Raw genomic sequence first — 15,356 nt, 5'->3', positions numbered from 1 at the left:
TAAAAATTGACAAATATTCTAGTAAGCTTGACACTTTGTAAAAATACAGGTGGAAAAACACCAAAGCAGAAAATATAATCTGTACACTCAGAAAAGTAAATAAGAAGACTAAATTCTAAACTTTAATAGTAAGAAACAAAATAAAATTTGAATTTAAATAAACTCGAAATTGTGTATGGTTTCGAAGATATTTGATATGAATTTCTCGAATTCGAAGCCAAATTTTCAACTCTCGAATATATAAATATCAAACACGAAATAATACAGGATGTTTCAAAAAGGATATGCCAAACTTACGAAGATTATAGGATACATTGCGACGAACAAATTTTGCATAAAAATATCTAGTCACAAATGAACCTTTTAGCTTCAAAGCCATTTTTATTCAAAAACGTAATATTAGCTCATTGACACCAAAAGATTCCGATATCATCAACTTAAGTAAATAGAATAAAAACAAACAAAATAAACACTCTTTTGTCTCCTGACTTCCTGAGCTATTGAAGAATGCACACGTTCCTATGAGTATATAAGATAGATGGTGGTTGCAACATGACATACTTTAACGATACTGTGCAGGGTCATCTAAATTACCATTTTTATAAGCGATGGATAGGAAGAAGCGAACCTATCAGGTGGCCAGCACGAAGTTCCGATTTAAATCCGTTGGATTTTGTCCTCTCAGGTTACATCAAGTCGTTGGTTTATAAAAATCCCGTAACCACTTTAGAGGAACTGTTATGAAGAGTGATGGCAGGCGTCATTTTGAACCTTTATTATATGTTTTATGTGCTGTCTAAAATTGAGTTAAATACCGAAGACTTTTCGTGTCGGCGACTTAACACTACTTTTTTAGACAAAAATGACTCTAGAACCAAAACAACTTTTACCTAGGGGTTTCTATGCAAAATAGTTCGCGGCAATGTCCTTAAGGTTGGCACAACCTTTTTAGAACACCTTGGATAACAGTACAGCTAAAGTACAGATATTTGACTATAAGCAATTTTAAAACGATCAAAATGGAGTTGACAGTAATACCGAAAATTGAAAAAGACAAAAACGGATTTAATTTGTTGACCACATGTTGGTGGAACTAACCGAATTCGTGTAGTGGAACAGAACAAGATCGTCCAGTAATGAAGGAGGAAGAAACGAGGTGTGAAAAGCTTTATAAGAGATAAACTGCAATGAAAATATTGACCACTGCAGAAACGATCGTTTGAGACACTCAATTCCACATAAAATATTGAAATAAACCTGTCTGCTCTTACAAAGCATTTAATGCCCCTTTCGCACATGCTTGTTTCATTTAATTCAGCTTTCACTAGATGATTACCATTTATTTCACAATTTAATTGAAACTCCCTATTTACTTTGACAGTCTGGATCGACTTTTTGCGCTGGATTTAACACAAAGGACCATCCGAGCAAAAAGGTCTCGTTTCTGTATAAATAAAAAGGGCCTTCTCTGTTGTTTACTAAGATTATATTCAAATCAGATTCGAAGCAAAAAAACACCACTCGAAGCAACCCTTCCTGCTTATAATTACACGACTATTGCCTAAGCAAATTGTGATCTCCCTTAAAGTACACAGTTTTGAAGTTGTAGCTCGACAAGGAATGATTCTGTTTCAAAACTTTCTGTTTCAAAATTATTTGCTCTGGGAAATTATATTTGCGTTTCATTATGCTAATCAAATAAACAGAATATGCTATTTTAGCACATCAAAAACATAATTTGTAACCACTGGGCAATTTTCCTGTTCAGTTTGCTTTGTTTATCACATTAGCTGTGTTTCGCAAAAACAATACACTCACATGTCGTTCAGAGCGAGTTGGAAATGTGGAACTCCCTGGATAAAAACTTACCTGGAAAATTTCCCCTTAACTCTCATAATTGTTGGAAAAACGCTGGAAACTGAATTATGGATATTCGTGCTTGTATGTTGACGTTCGCGTCGAGAGAGCAGTTGTTATAACTTCAATGAATCTCGGAGTTTACTAAATGTGATGTAGATAACTAAGGCTGAGAGGTATTTAATCAGTGTCTGCTTTGTCTTTGGTGTTCAGGGCACAATTTCCAGTTCAGAGCTATGCTACCATCCTGATATACGAGAGTGAAATTTGGAGAGAAAATTGGTATTGAAGATTGCGCTTGATGATAAACGTTTTTTCTCCCTTTTCGGGCAAAAATACGGAAAATGAAGACAGTCGAGAAAATTACTTCTTATAGGGGTGAAATGAGGTAACATAAGAACGGGGAGAATTTCGCATTATTTAAGTTTCCAGAATTTCCAGAAGATGTTTGTGGATGTTTATGAGCCTGAAAAGCTCGCTCGGAGTTTTCCTCTAATTTGTTAGGTGAACCAGATAAAAAGTTTTTTGAAAAATTCATTAGCAAAGCAAAAAGTCTTAAAATATCGGCAGAACGCCAAGAGGTACAGGTACAGGTCTGATTTCACACAGAGGTGAGCCGGTGCCGGATCGTCAGAAACGGCCTTGCATGTGTGCAGTATATGGTATCTAGAAATGGGTTATTTACCCTATCAAAACGCAATTTACATAATGGAGAAAAAGTCTTACTAGAATTAATCAAAACGCAATTGCGTTCTCAGTGTCCAAAGGAGGTTTGCAAGAGAATCATAGAAGAGGAGGAAAATATTGTAAATATTTAAAACCTAAAGCGAAAATAACAGCAGTTTGCAAAACAGAGTGGTTTTACTTGCGATTTGGTTTCAGAAAAAATTGAGACCTGGAATAGATAAAAAGCAGAGGCGGGTTGATATAACCATAAATCACAAAGAAAGCAATAGTGAAAAATTTGTGAAAAATCAGCATCACATCAATAGTTTTTGCCAGCCGACAGCCCCATGTTCCTTAAATGAGCTTAAAAAAATTCTTGATCTACGCCTATAAATTGTACTGGTGCACAGACTGCCTTAAAGTGCCTATTAACATCGAAACCAAAAAAAAGATAGCTACAGTAATTTCTTGAAATATTTCCATTTTTAAATGAGTTTTTATATGTGCACATACCTAGACGAGATTATCATGTTAAATACCCATTAAGATTCAGACCTCGCAGCCTCTCGGAGCATAATCTCTTTGCTCTTTTATTTTTAAGGCCCAATTTTACACGACATTACAAGCCCAGTAATAAATATTTTAATAAAGACAAAGGTAGAAAGGAAACGCGAAACACTGTTACATTTGATACATTAGGGTTATTTCCCGGTAGAATTATTTTCCCGCCTGGGGATTTGCAAAGAGAAAGAATGAAGCCGAGGTGATATAACGTGATTTGCGGAAGACATAAAAATACTTTCAACCTTACGGTTTAGCGACTTGGGCTTATGTAATTTACAGAATTTAAAAATTTGCTTGAAAAATACTTCAGAAGAGCGCCTCGATTCATGAGTGGCAAATGCTGCACGGAAATGCATCTCCTGTGAGTCATCGAATATCACTTTCGATGAAATTGCAGTTAGCTGATCTTAAACACATGAAAGCTACCGATTTTGGGTGAGTTGGAACTAACTTGAACTAACCTTAATAAGTGGAGGATTGTCTCATCTACCAGCATTTAAATCCTCACTACTGAATTTAGGGAAAGAGTGGCTTGCAGAGTCAGTTCCTTCGGGAATGCGGGTAGTTAAAGTTGGTTCTTCTGAAATCAAACTTTTGTCGGTTTTTCCCTTTTGAGGTTTTGCTTGGACGTGTTTGCAATTTGTCAAGTTGGAGGACAAAATCAAAACGGAAATAGAACCTATAAAATTTGAAAGTGATGTTTGTCAAGAAAAACCTTTAACTTTTTCACTTGATCCTTGCGAAGAAGGGAAAAAGAAAACCTTTAAGCTCGTACATAATGAGTCTTCTTTTGGTAAAATCAACTTAGTTAATGCAGGTTCTTTTATAACCTCATTTAATTTTTCCTGGAAAATTACAATGACAATGAAAAGTTTTGTGTTTTTATTATCAGTTGAAACCGTGGAAAAACCTCTTACTGACAAACATTAAAGGAATTCAGGACATATATTATATTATAGTTTAGCAGGCACTTATTATTTTTTAATTAAATTTAAAAACAATTTCCATCATTTTCATCAGTGGAATCACTATTGATGTTCGGTTGAACAATTATTGAGGCAACAGCAGGTGATACACGATATGCATTTTCTTTTTGTAAAACGTGAACTGTATAGTTTTTCCCCACTATGTTATCTAATTCACTTATCACCTGACCAATATTTTCCAAAACTGCACCGCTTAAAGATAGTGACTTATTTACCTTTCGTAGTCCTTTTTTTATGATCCCCTAAATTATTTCGATTGGGGTAAAAATGCAAAAATAGAAAAGTCACCGCAAAATTGTACGTCCTTACACTCCTTTTTGAAATTTAAAGGCTTTATTATACCTAATAATTCTTTTTTCGTTGTCTTTTTTTCTGGAATATGTACATTTTTGTCCCTCCTAAAGTGAATTATGTTCTGTTTCTTTGTACTATTATTAGGAGACTTGACTGGTAACCGGAAATGATAAGGAGCGTGGTCCATTACAATAATTGAGCTACGGAAGATATTTGGTAGCAGTTGTTCGATGATCCATTTTTCGAATAGTTGAGCAGTCATGTTTTCGTGGCAATCAGCAGAGAATTGGCTTATATTTTTAACGGATAACGACAAGCCGTTTGGCACAAATCCATTTTCACTGCGAGCGTACAGAATAATATTTTATTTGCCTCTCAAACATGGGAGTAGCTAAACCGTAATTTTTTGAATACCTACCCAACATATTGAACCAAGTCGTGAGTGTCGAACCACAGTTCATCTAAGTAAACTATACATCTTCCTAACTGTCGATACTCCCTAATTTTATGTAAATATTCTCCCCACAAACCAACTATTTGTTATGGCTCCATTACCACCACTCTATTATCAATTCTTTTATATTTAAAGCCACAGTCCATCATAATGGCTCGCAATGTTATCAAACCTTGATAACTATAATGTAAGTAGCCTTTTAGTTTTTTTCGAATCATTTCTTGTGTAGGTGCCGTATTTTCTTTAGAGGAATTATTCGAATAAAATCTCTGTAGCCATCTTCAATTTGTTAAAATTTTTCAGAAGTCTCTTTCCTTTCAAAGCTATGATCTATAACATTTTCTTCCTATAAATCGTCAACAATAATAATTTAGTAATTTCGCTTATTCTTGTTATGATACTTTTAACTGAATTATGATGATTTTTTTCTTTAGTCATAAATATCCAAAACGAGATCACTACTAGCCTCTGCAGGATTCGCATGTGCTTTATTTTCCAAATGGTCTTCAAAGGGCCTCCAAAACGCCATATCTACCAAATCAATACGCTCGTAATAATACAATTAATCCTATGAAAGAGATGCATATAAAACTATGAATGACTTAATTTAACTCTGCAACACCACAAATGGGCGACAAAAGTTCGATTTTTAACGCCCTTCGTCGGCGCCACTGCTTCCAGTTTGTTTACACCTACGAGTACCGGTCTCCGTGTGCAGTGGCGGCGCACATCAAATATTCATCGTTTCGCAACTCAGGCCGGAGCAATATTCGTTTTGGTCCGCTAACTTAGGCACCTGAAAGGTTTCAGGGTTCCATCACCAGATAGTAGAGGAATGTATGATTAATTTTGCATCTTCTCTAGACGATGTTTTCAACTGATATTACAAATGCTATAATCTTGAAGATAATTCATAAGACTGCGTTTTTTAAGAAATGTTGTACAAGCCAGAGTGCCTACAATAAAAATTCCAAAAATAAATTCATATTTCTTGAATTTCTAGAGTTGTACGATTTACTCAACAAGTTGAAAGACAGTCGTGACAGTGAAAACCTGGAAAAGCTTTCGTCTATGTCGTGTTTCCTGAACTACCCAGGAAAGCTCAATGTAGTCCCAATTAGTACTTGTCAATCTGGCCATACAATTACCTTCCCTTTAATTCGGACGATAACTAACACATAATCTACGCTATAATAATTCATACCCAAATTGCTGGAAACTGAGAAATTGAATTGATTAACTGCAGGTCAGTTCAAACCACCGGGACTGGAAACTCCATCTCTCTGGAAACTCGCAAAACTTTTGCTCAACCTTAAGCTGCAAATTTCCAGTATTTAAATCCAAATTTGATCTAATTACTTATATAAAATGTTGAGATATAAATATCATAAATTACTCATTAGAAAAACAATGGAAATATCCTTTTCTATAGACAATACTCCTTGTTATAGGAAACATTATAGGCTTAATTACTTTTATAAAATTACCATGTTTAGCGTGGATTTCTTGGTATCGGCCTAACTCTAATTCCATCCTGAGTCCTCAATACAATGCCTTGGGTAAGTACAATAGTATGGGGTGCATCGATAGGTTCCAACATGAATTTCCGAAGCAGACCACAGAAAAATGTCTTAATTTCCAGTACTGCGATTCTCTGACCTGAAATAGAAAACTTCATCGAAATTTAAAGATGTTTCAGATTCGCAGGGAAGCCTTACTTTAAGGGGGAGGGGTGGCTTATTTGCTGTCTTCGACATTTCTTCGGAATGCGTTTATGTTATCTACTCGTTTTCGTGCTCTCTATTCGTTTTTCTCTCCTCCGTCTCTTTCGCTCTTATGGTTTCCCTCATTGTTCTTATCACAGCCGTCCAGTAATTTTCACTCCTCGGCAACAGACATGCGCTGCTTTAATTCTCTCCCCACACGTTTTTCAGCCTCCTCAGTCAGTCAATCTTAAAGTCATCCAATTAACATCACCATACATATTTATCTAACAATTAAAGCAAATTCTATTTTGAACTGCATTTCTAAATTTATTAGATACCACCAAATACAATATTTATTTACTATAATTTATAACTTTCTAAACTAATTGTGACCGCCATTGTTAAAACATAACATTAACTTATATGCATACAAATATTCTTAAGATATTACAATAATTGTTGTCTTAAAGTAAACTTAACTCGAACTCCATTGCGAGACCTCAAAATCATCTCCTGGAATAACACTAATGTTTCAGGTGTGTCCACAGGCTCCAATACGAACTTCCGAAGAAGTCCACAGAAAAATGCTTTTATTTCCAACATTGCAAACCGTTGACCTAAAATGCCCAAGTAAGCTTAATTCTACAGTTAGGAATCTTACCTATGCAGTTCCTAGGTCCTGCACTAAAAGGGATGTACGCATAAGTATGCCTGTTTTGGCTATTTTCCGGCAAGTGTCTGGATGGGTCAAACTTGTCTGGATTGAGCCAAAAGTCCGGATTTCTATGCATGTCATAAACGTAAATAAAAGCGTTTATATCTTTAGGGATCACTCCAAATTTGGTGGGGATTTCATCACTTGTTCTGCGTCCGATTAAAGGAACTGGAGGATAAAGTCTTAAGCTCTCTTTGATACACCTAAAAGAGACTTTTCGAATAATGAAAATGTATCAGTTTCTTTCATTAAACCTCTCGAGAAGGGACATTTCTTGTAGATTGGCATATGTGGGTTCATTGGCCAAGTCTGTTCCTAAAATGTTAACAATTTCTTGGTAAACTGCACTCTACAATCAAGAAACTTTTGCTAAAACTCCCAAAATTATTAGCAAATTTAACACCTGGATATCGCTATGAACTGCAAAGAGCATGGTAGTGAAGTTAAGGCAAGTGGCAGTAGTGTCGTGGCCCTATAAATTGACTTAGGAATATATAATTCTTTAATATGAAAACTACCGCAACACACCTCAAACATAAAAGTATCAACTTCATTTCTGATGCCAACATCATCAATTCCTTGATCCCTAAATTTAACATTGAGCAATATATCCAGCAAGGGATACTTCCTTTTCGTAATATTCTCATCAAACTGTTCATCGAAAATCTTAAAATTCTTACTTCTCTCAGCGATAATGTTTGTGGTGAAAGTATGCAACACTTTCAAACTCTTCTTTTCCACTCTTCGAAAAGCGGATAAATCAAAAATTGCTTGAATCCATAACCATGGAATTAAAAGTCTCTCTAGTACCACCAAGCCCAGTTCATAAATTGCTTTTTTATATTCTAGACCCGTTTTGGTTAGCAAATTTATTTTGGTCCCCATGGAGGTTTCTAAATGGTTAAAAAGTTTAAACGGAGAATTTGAATCATTTTTAAATCTACCGCTCATTGTAGCTAAGGTGAAATCTGATATGATGGGTGTTATATCTACAGGCTGGTTCAAGTGCTTTCCCTCTATTAAATCGATAAAGTTTTTGGTTTCCCTGTTAAATACATCGACGAATTGCAGGAGGATTGAGAAATGGAACGCTGGTGTCAGAATTTTTCTTCTTTTCTGCCAAATTTCACCTATGAATATCAGTTATAAAAGGTACAATTCCCTTAGGGGTCAGAGACTTACGCTTGCTGGTAAGGAGACCATCTCCTAGCCATCGATAAAGAAAAGCATATGCAAAGTTCTTATTCAAATTCTTCACTTGCCCTATAAGAGACTAATAAAAGGGGTTAGTTTTAGTTATTGTGGGGGTTGTAGGTTACCTCAGCTGTCTCTGGGTCGGATATATTGATGAAATTTAAAATAGGGGTAAATACTACGCTAACGGGAGCGGTTGCTTTAATCCAATGTCGTAGTTTGGTGAATATTCCTTCTACAAATTCATAAATATTTGAGATAAGCTATTGATCAAATTCATCATATAACTTGATGAGAAAACACTTTTATCTCACCTGGTGAATAGCCAAAAAAGTTGGGCACATGTCCTATTAAAAAATAATAATTGTCTGCAATGGGTAACGTCCACATTAACGTATTTTGTCTAATATAACCTGTTATTTTTCTCCGATATATAAATATTAAAAAAAATATTAATATAAAAAGTGATAGTGAAAAAAAAAAGGGCGACATATCCGTTTATTCAATAATTGTTGCTGCCAATTTAACTTTGAATGAATAATGTAATGGCTTCTTTGCATTAAACCAAAGCAGATAAAATGGTATTTGGTAACAGAAATACATGATTAAATAAATGTATAGGGAGTTGCGACTATCTGCCTTTAACCGACGATTTTCCCAAGTTCTTTAATTAGTTTCAAAATCGGTTGAGGCGCACCGAATAATGAAAGGTAATCCTAATCATTGAAATGTGAGAGACTCAGTTGTGAGTTCAAACAAAATAAACGGGAATTGAGGATACACCCTATATGTTCATTTTTAAATTATATAAAATTCAGTGTTAAGACAAATGTAACATCTTGTTTAACTTTAAAGAATAATTTTATTTCCAAGGAATTTGTTGATTAAAAAATGAGTCCATGGGTTGTGAACTTTGATAACAAAATGTTTTTTTGGTTGTTTGGTATATATTTAATGCTCCTCACTTGTTTGTTTATGGTAACTTGAGAATTTTAAGAAAATTAGTTTACCAATGTTAGCATTTACAGTGACTCGCATTAATATTCGGACACTATGGTATTTGTGGAAATATTAAGTTTTTTGCTAACTTATTATTAAGTAACAGTATTTATTGCGTAATCATTAGTTACAACCATGTTTTTAGTATATGTAAATACATTTTTGATTTTTGAAATTAAATTATATACAAAGATACTATCGAACAAAGAAAACAAGGCATAATTTTACTGTCGCAAAAATATTCGGACACGGAATGCGGTGCGGTGCAATGCAGGTAAAAAATAATAGAAAAACACTGTATACAGACTTTTCTATGGTCGTAAAAGATTAGAGATGCATCCAAGACTCAATTTTCTTGTTAGTTGTATGCAGTGCGTTGAAGGCAAACTTATAACTTACTAAAATTCATATTATGGGGCGAAAAGGCAAAAATATTTCTTTTGACGTGCGACAATTAATTATTTTTCATCACGCTAAAGGCAGATCTTATCAAGAAATCAGTAATTTGTTAAGTGTAAGTAAAAGTACAGTTGGTGATATAATTAGAAGATTTGTTCAAGAAGATCGTATTGAATCAATTCCGCAAAAAGGACGACCGAAACTTATTGATGAACGTGAAAGGCGTAAAATTATTAAACAAATTAAAATAAACCCTGGACTGAGTGCTCCTAAATTGACAGCTGATTTACTAGAGTACAGTAGCAAAAAAGTGCATCCTGACACAATTCGGAGATTATTAAAAAAAGACGGGTACAACGGAAGAGTAGCCCGAAGAAAGCCATACATATCGTAAGTCAATCGCAAGAAACGTCTCGCCTTTGCTCATGAATTCGTTGTGAAACAGAAAACATACTGGGAAAGCGTTATATTTGCTGACGAAAAAAAATTCAACATTTTTGGATCCGATGGTCGCAAAATGGTATGGCGCAAAAAGAATGAAGAGCTAAAAATTAATAATCTCAGGCCTACTGTGAAACACGGCGGAGGGAGTATAATGGTTTGGGGCTGCATCTCAGCTGCAGGAGTAGGCGAATTAGTATTTATTGAAGGAAATTTAAATAAAGTTATGTACTTGGATATTTTAAAACAAAATTTACTAAAAAGTGCTGAAAAATTAGGTATACGCGACAATTTTAAATTTTACCAGGACAACGATCCAAAACATAAGTCGCGTTTAGTCCAAGAGTATTTATTATATAATTGTCCTAAAGTATTAAATCCTCCTGCACAATCACCTGATCTCAACCCCATAGAAAATCTATGGGAATTTTTAGACCGCAAAGTCCATAGTAAGCCAATCAACTCCAAAAACGAGTTAAAACAACGATTAGTTGAAGAATGGCATCGCATACCTGAAGATTACATAAAAAAAATAATTGAAAACATGCCAAAACGGCTAGAACAAGTTATACAATATAAAGGCAATCATACGAAGTATTAATTTGTTTATATGTTTTTTGTTTATATTAATTTTCCTCACAAATATTATGTTCCTGGTATGTGTCCGAATATTTTTGCGACAGTAAAATTATGCCTTGTTTTCTTTATTCGATAGTATCTTTGTATATAATTTAATTTCAAAAATCAAAAATGTATTTACATATACTAAAAACATGGTTGTAACTAATGATTACGCAATAAATACTGTTACTTAATAATAAGTTAGCAAAAAACTTAATATTTCCACAAATACCATAGTGTCCGAATATTAATGCGAGTCACTGTATGTTAAAATCAGAAAATATATGTAGGATCGCGTCTTTTGTAGATAGGTGTTACTTTTAAGTTGGATACATGTTAGATAGTAGGAATTAACTTTAAGATAGTCATACCCCTGGGGTACGACTCTGGTGGGCATTAGTTGGGGCATGGGAATTTCCCATACCATGCCTTATCGGTGTTGAAAATCCCCGCAATAAACCGGGTCGGCATTGGAACTGCCTGTAATATACTTCGTCGGCATTTGAATTGCCCTTGATAGATTCCGTTGGCCCTATAGTGGCAGTTCCAATTCCCAGCTAAGACGTAACGGTTTGATGCGGCGGGTGGTGCAGATGGCACCCTAGCCAAGGTACGCCCATGGTTTATCACCATGGGTTTTAGTATTTAAGATTTTGCAGGGCATGTACAAGCTCTTTTTTCTTCTGGGTTCGGTTGTCGTTGGTCACTCAGAAGTCGCGTCCGCGCTCGCTAAACTCACAAGTTACTTTATACTCTCTTTTGTTCACTTTACATTAATAAACGCATACTTATAGTCCTTTCCTATCTGTGATTTCATTATAAGATATAAACACCATCCTATATCTACAGTAGTATCAAACCCGATACTACATATATAAAATCGATTAACAGGTTTTATTTTAAACAGTTGAAAATGTACAAAAAAAATCATAAATTTTTGTTCCGCAAATTTTTGAGGAGTACTTACAACAGCATACAATTTCTTACGTGGTGGAAGACCAAGAAATCGTAGAAAGTTCCCAATACAGAACAAATATCCATCGATAAATGGCAATCTGTTAATTAATGTTTTGTATCTAATAAAATTCTTCCGATTTTTTGGTAGAAATTAATATAAAAATCAAGAGTAGTATTATCAAAGGGTTAATCTACATAATGTTGTATTCTGATACTATTAAAATCTTGTCATTTGGTGTATACCTCGTTGTTTGGGATCTCGTCTTCAGTGTTTTCATTTAACAAATTACGCCACATTAATAAGGAAGCAGACATTAGGGGAAGGAGAGGAATAATCGAACGAGTTTCTTATAAGAAAAATGTTGTTGGTGTGAGTAAATTGTATTGTGTAAGGCAAAATATATTGTAAGTGGAATCTCTCACTTTGAGATAGGATGATTGTTCTTTATTTCCTGTAATGACGGTAACACGTTTCGAACTTAAATCCGATAAATAAATACGTTTAGGCAGCTTCTTATTATCGTATTTTACTTTTTTTTCCTACAGATAAACAGAAATATTATGACATATTTACGCATCAATGATTAAAAAATTAGTCATATTTTAATAAAATTTTCAAGTGTCATTTTCCTTGTATAATCATATATTTCTTCGATAAAAACAATTTTTATTAATTGTCGAAAGTACAGGTTTAAACTTAAAGAAATATCCCAGTCATTTAAAATATAGTTAAACAGAAATTCGGATTAAACCAATATGCTTTCGCAGTAAACGCAGGTTTAAGGCAGTTGTCAATTGCGACAACATTATTGAAAGAAGACACAAAAATTTTCAATATCGGCATTTAATACTTAAACTTAAAGAATCCATCAGAGATCATTGCTCCAACTTTAAGTTAATAAAACCTTTGAGGAGATTCAAAGTAATTAATTTCTGTAATATTAACATCCATCACCACACCACACCCTCCATTAAAAAAGAGAAACAAATTTACTACTATTACTGCTAAATGGATCGATAAAATATGCATTAGAAGAATGTGTAAAGCCTCAAAAAAAGGGTAAATTTTCTCGATTAAAAATTGAACAATTTGTAAAAGCGCCATTTAATATTTAAGTTTAAGGACCTTCGCAAACAGTCCCCAGGCAATTTAGTGAAGTCAGTGTGCATCATCATGTGCATTCACCCTGCGTACTATATGCACATCCACCTACGTCTTCATGCCAGTTAAGCAACAGACTAAAACTATCGGCTGACCAAAAGTCTGCATTCTGCAGTTAAGGCTGCAGAATCGCCGTTACTACTTGAAACTTCCCATCAATTTAGTTAAAAAAATGTGTACAACTTCAAAGTAATTAATATCTGCAACGTGGAGACCCCCCAGATGGAAACCTTCATTAAAGTAAATAAACAAATTCACTACTATTTCTGACAAGTTAAGTAAAAATAGACCTATCCTAATGCCGTTCAACAAGACCCATGAAAGGGCTAGCTCGAAAAGAGGGCAACGGACATCTGGATCGTCGTTTCCAGCCGTTCCGCTAAACTACTGAACTTGAATCCAGCGTCCAATGTGCGCACAGTCTGGATTCACCTTCCGTGAGACGTGTTCCAGGACAGTGTACGAACTTTGGATTCGGTTACAAACACGCGGAGTTAGAAGTTTGGTTGTTTTGTAAATATTATAAACTCCCTCGTGAGATCGTGCGAATAATAGTTGGAAATTTCGTTCCAGATAGCTGGGTTTTCTGCTTGTTTCGAGATGGAATCGGTGTAAATTGTAAAGGTATATTTAGCTTCAATTAGGATTATTATGTAGTCAATTAGATTGTTAATAAAGTAGATTTTAATTGAATAGGAAGCTGTGAAAATTATTAGAGGTTTAGCAGAAAATTGCTGAAATCGGAGCCCGCTTAGGGCAATTAATTCACAATGGAAAAATCAATATTAGCTCCCATTATACTAATAAAAATGGAAAGCAACGACTATTGCAATCGGAAAGTCAAGTCCATAAATTGATCTGCCAATATATCATATTCATATATCAAATCTAATTCATTCGGTGCTTTGAATTGCTGATTGGAGTTAATCAACTGTGCTTCACAGAGTTGATTAATCACTTTAACGTTTATTCGATTTCTTTCTTCCCTCGGAGAAATTCATAGATATTCTACTATAGTCAACGATTTACATGCACTAGTCGTTCGTTACATTTCGCCGTGTTCAAGTTTAGGATTTCTTCAAACTTACAGTATGTCTATTTGTCCTGGGCCGTATTGATTAATGGATTCTCTGCTTCTCTGAGGCCTTTATAGGTGTTATACACAGCATTGATTTGCATCCACATACCATTATTTACAAAACTTCACGTTCTTCGAATTTTCAATTTAAGTTTATAAGCCCAAATTTTCCACTTCGAATTTACAGTTTAGCTGTTGTTTGTCCTTGATAAAGTTGATTAATGGATTCTCTTCTAGCCTTCCTTGCAGAAGACCCTTGAAGCAGAAGAGTTACTGGTATCTTTGCTCTATCTGGATATGGGGGGATGGATATGGGTTTCGTAGCTGCTAATAAGTATTCTGAGAAGATCGTTGTTGCTCTTAAACCTGATTCTCAGCTTCAAAAATAGGAACAAAGATCGATAACTGAAAATACAGTTTTCGCAATTTCTTATCGAACTTAAAACTGATTCGCCACGATGAGATGTGAGTTTTCATGCGAGAATGAACCATAAAGTGCAAATTGGTTCCAGCTTAGTCCAGTTATAGAAGTTGCCGTCGTAAAAGGGCTTCAATTTCCAGAAAACTCTTCAATTCGTACTATTGCGAATTTATAGCTTTTCGAGGCAGCTACTTTTAAAGCCAGCTATTAATCATTTTACCTTCAATGTCGTTTTTTGATGATCAATTTCACCAAGCGTTTCAACTTGATATAATTACAAGCAATACTTCAGACCTTTTGATGTCCTGCGACAAATTCACACTTCGAATGGCTCTATTTTATTTACGGTGCCGATTTCTAGAACATACAACTCCATTTCACTTTATAATACATAGATATATTTTCGGACATTTTATTCTAGAGTATAGACACCTTCTTCACGAGTCCCCCCATCGCCATCAAAAACCATCGTCATCCACGACCCTAAATCAGACAACCAAAAGACTAACAGCATTTCCAATTTGAGGGCTGAACAACCCTCGGATTTTTCAAATAGTGCGTAAATCCCATATTCCATGATTTTCAAGAAGATTCAGATGTCTCTCTAAATTAATAAGTTCTTCTCAGCTGTCGTGCCACATGCCGCTCATACCATTTTCACACCATCTCTTAACCCACTATTCCGATATCCTCAGTATTCTCTTGGGGCTAAATACTTAGTGTTGCAAACTTCATTAATTTAGAAGTCTTGAACTAATAAAGATAGAATTTCATAGGCTAGGGATGTTTGCAAAACGAACCAACTGTCCAGACATGAAATGGATAGTACCAACAATCTGTGG

The 15,356-nt window shown here is 34.8% G+C and overlaps 2 protein-coding genes across 6 annotated transcripts in view; one reads left to right on the top strand and one right to left on the bottom strand.

The window, feature by feature from the left end:
• Positions 1 to 6,881: 6,881 nt before the first annotated feature.
• On the bottom strand, positions 6,882 to 8,956 carry LOC136412095 (cytochrome P450 4c3-like). 2 transcript variants are annotated; one of them, XM_066394990.1, is made up of 9 exons: positions 8,751 to 8,954; positions 8,562 to 8,671; positions 8,425 to 8,515; positions 8,187 to 8,372; positions 7,771 to 8,135; positions 7,646 to 7,714; positions 7,497 to 7,591; positions 7,189 to 7,445; positions 6,883 to 7,144 (listed from the first exon to the last, which is right to left on the bottom strand). In XM_066394990.1, exons 1-9 carry the CDS (start codon positions 8,926 to 8,928, stop codon positions 6,975 to 6,977), a joined length of 1,521 nt encoding a protein of 506 aa, XP_066251087.1. In that variant the 5' UTR covers positions 8,929 to 8,954; the 3' UTR covers positions 6,883 to 6,974. The 2 variants fall into 2 exon arrangements, with proteins under 2 accessions (XP_066251086.1, XP_066251087.1); XM_066394989.1 differs by having other exon boundaries at positions 6,882 to 7,144; positions 7,771 to 8,372; positions 8,751 to 8,956.
• Positions 8,957 to 13,427: 4,471 nt separating this feature from the next.
• The window catches only part of LOC136412107 (uncharacterized), a 38,031-nt gene continuing 36,102 nt past the window's right edge, over positions 13,428 to 15,356 (top strand). The window contains exons 1-2 of one of the 4 annotated variants that reach the window (XM_066395007.1): positions 13,438 to 13,528; positions 13,589 to 13,639. The gene's annotated coding sequence lies outside the window, so the exon portion shown is untranslated. Of the gene's footprint in view, positions 13,640 to 15,356 lie in introns of all 4 variants that reach the window. The other 3 variants (XM_066395006.1, XM_066395005.1, XM_066395008.1) reach the window with 3 other exon arrangements.

The sequence above is a fragment of the Euwallacea similis genome, chromosome 11 (assembly GCF_039881205.1).
Source record: "Euwallacea similis isolate ESF13 chromosome 11, ESF131.1, whole genome shotgun sequence".
NCBI classification, from domain to species: Eukaryota; Metazoa; Arthropoda; class Insecta; order Coleoptera; family Curculionidae; genus Euwallacea; species Euwallacea similis.
Note: the sequence above shows the minus strand (reverse complement) of the source record. Positions and strands in the feature narration are given on the sequence as shown.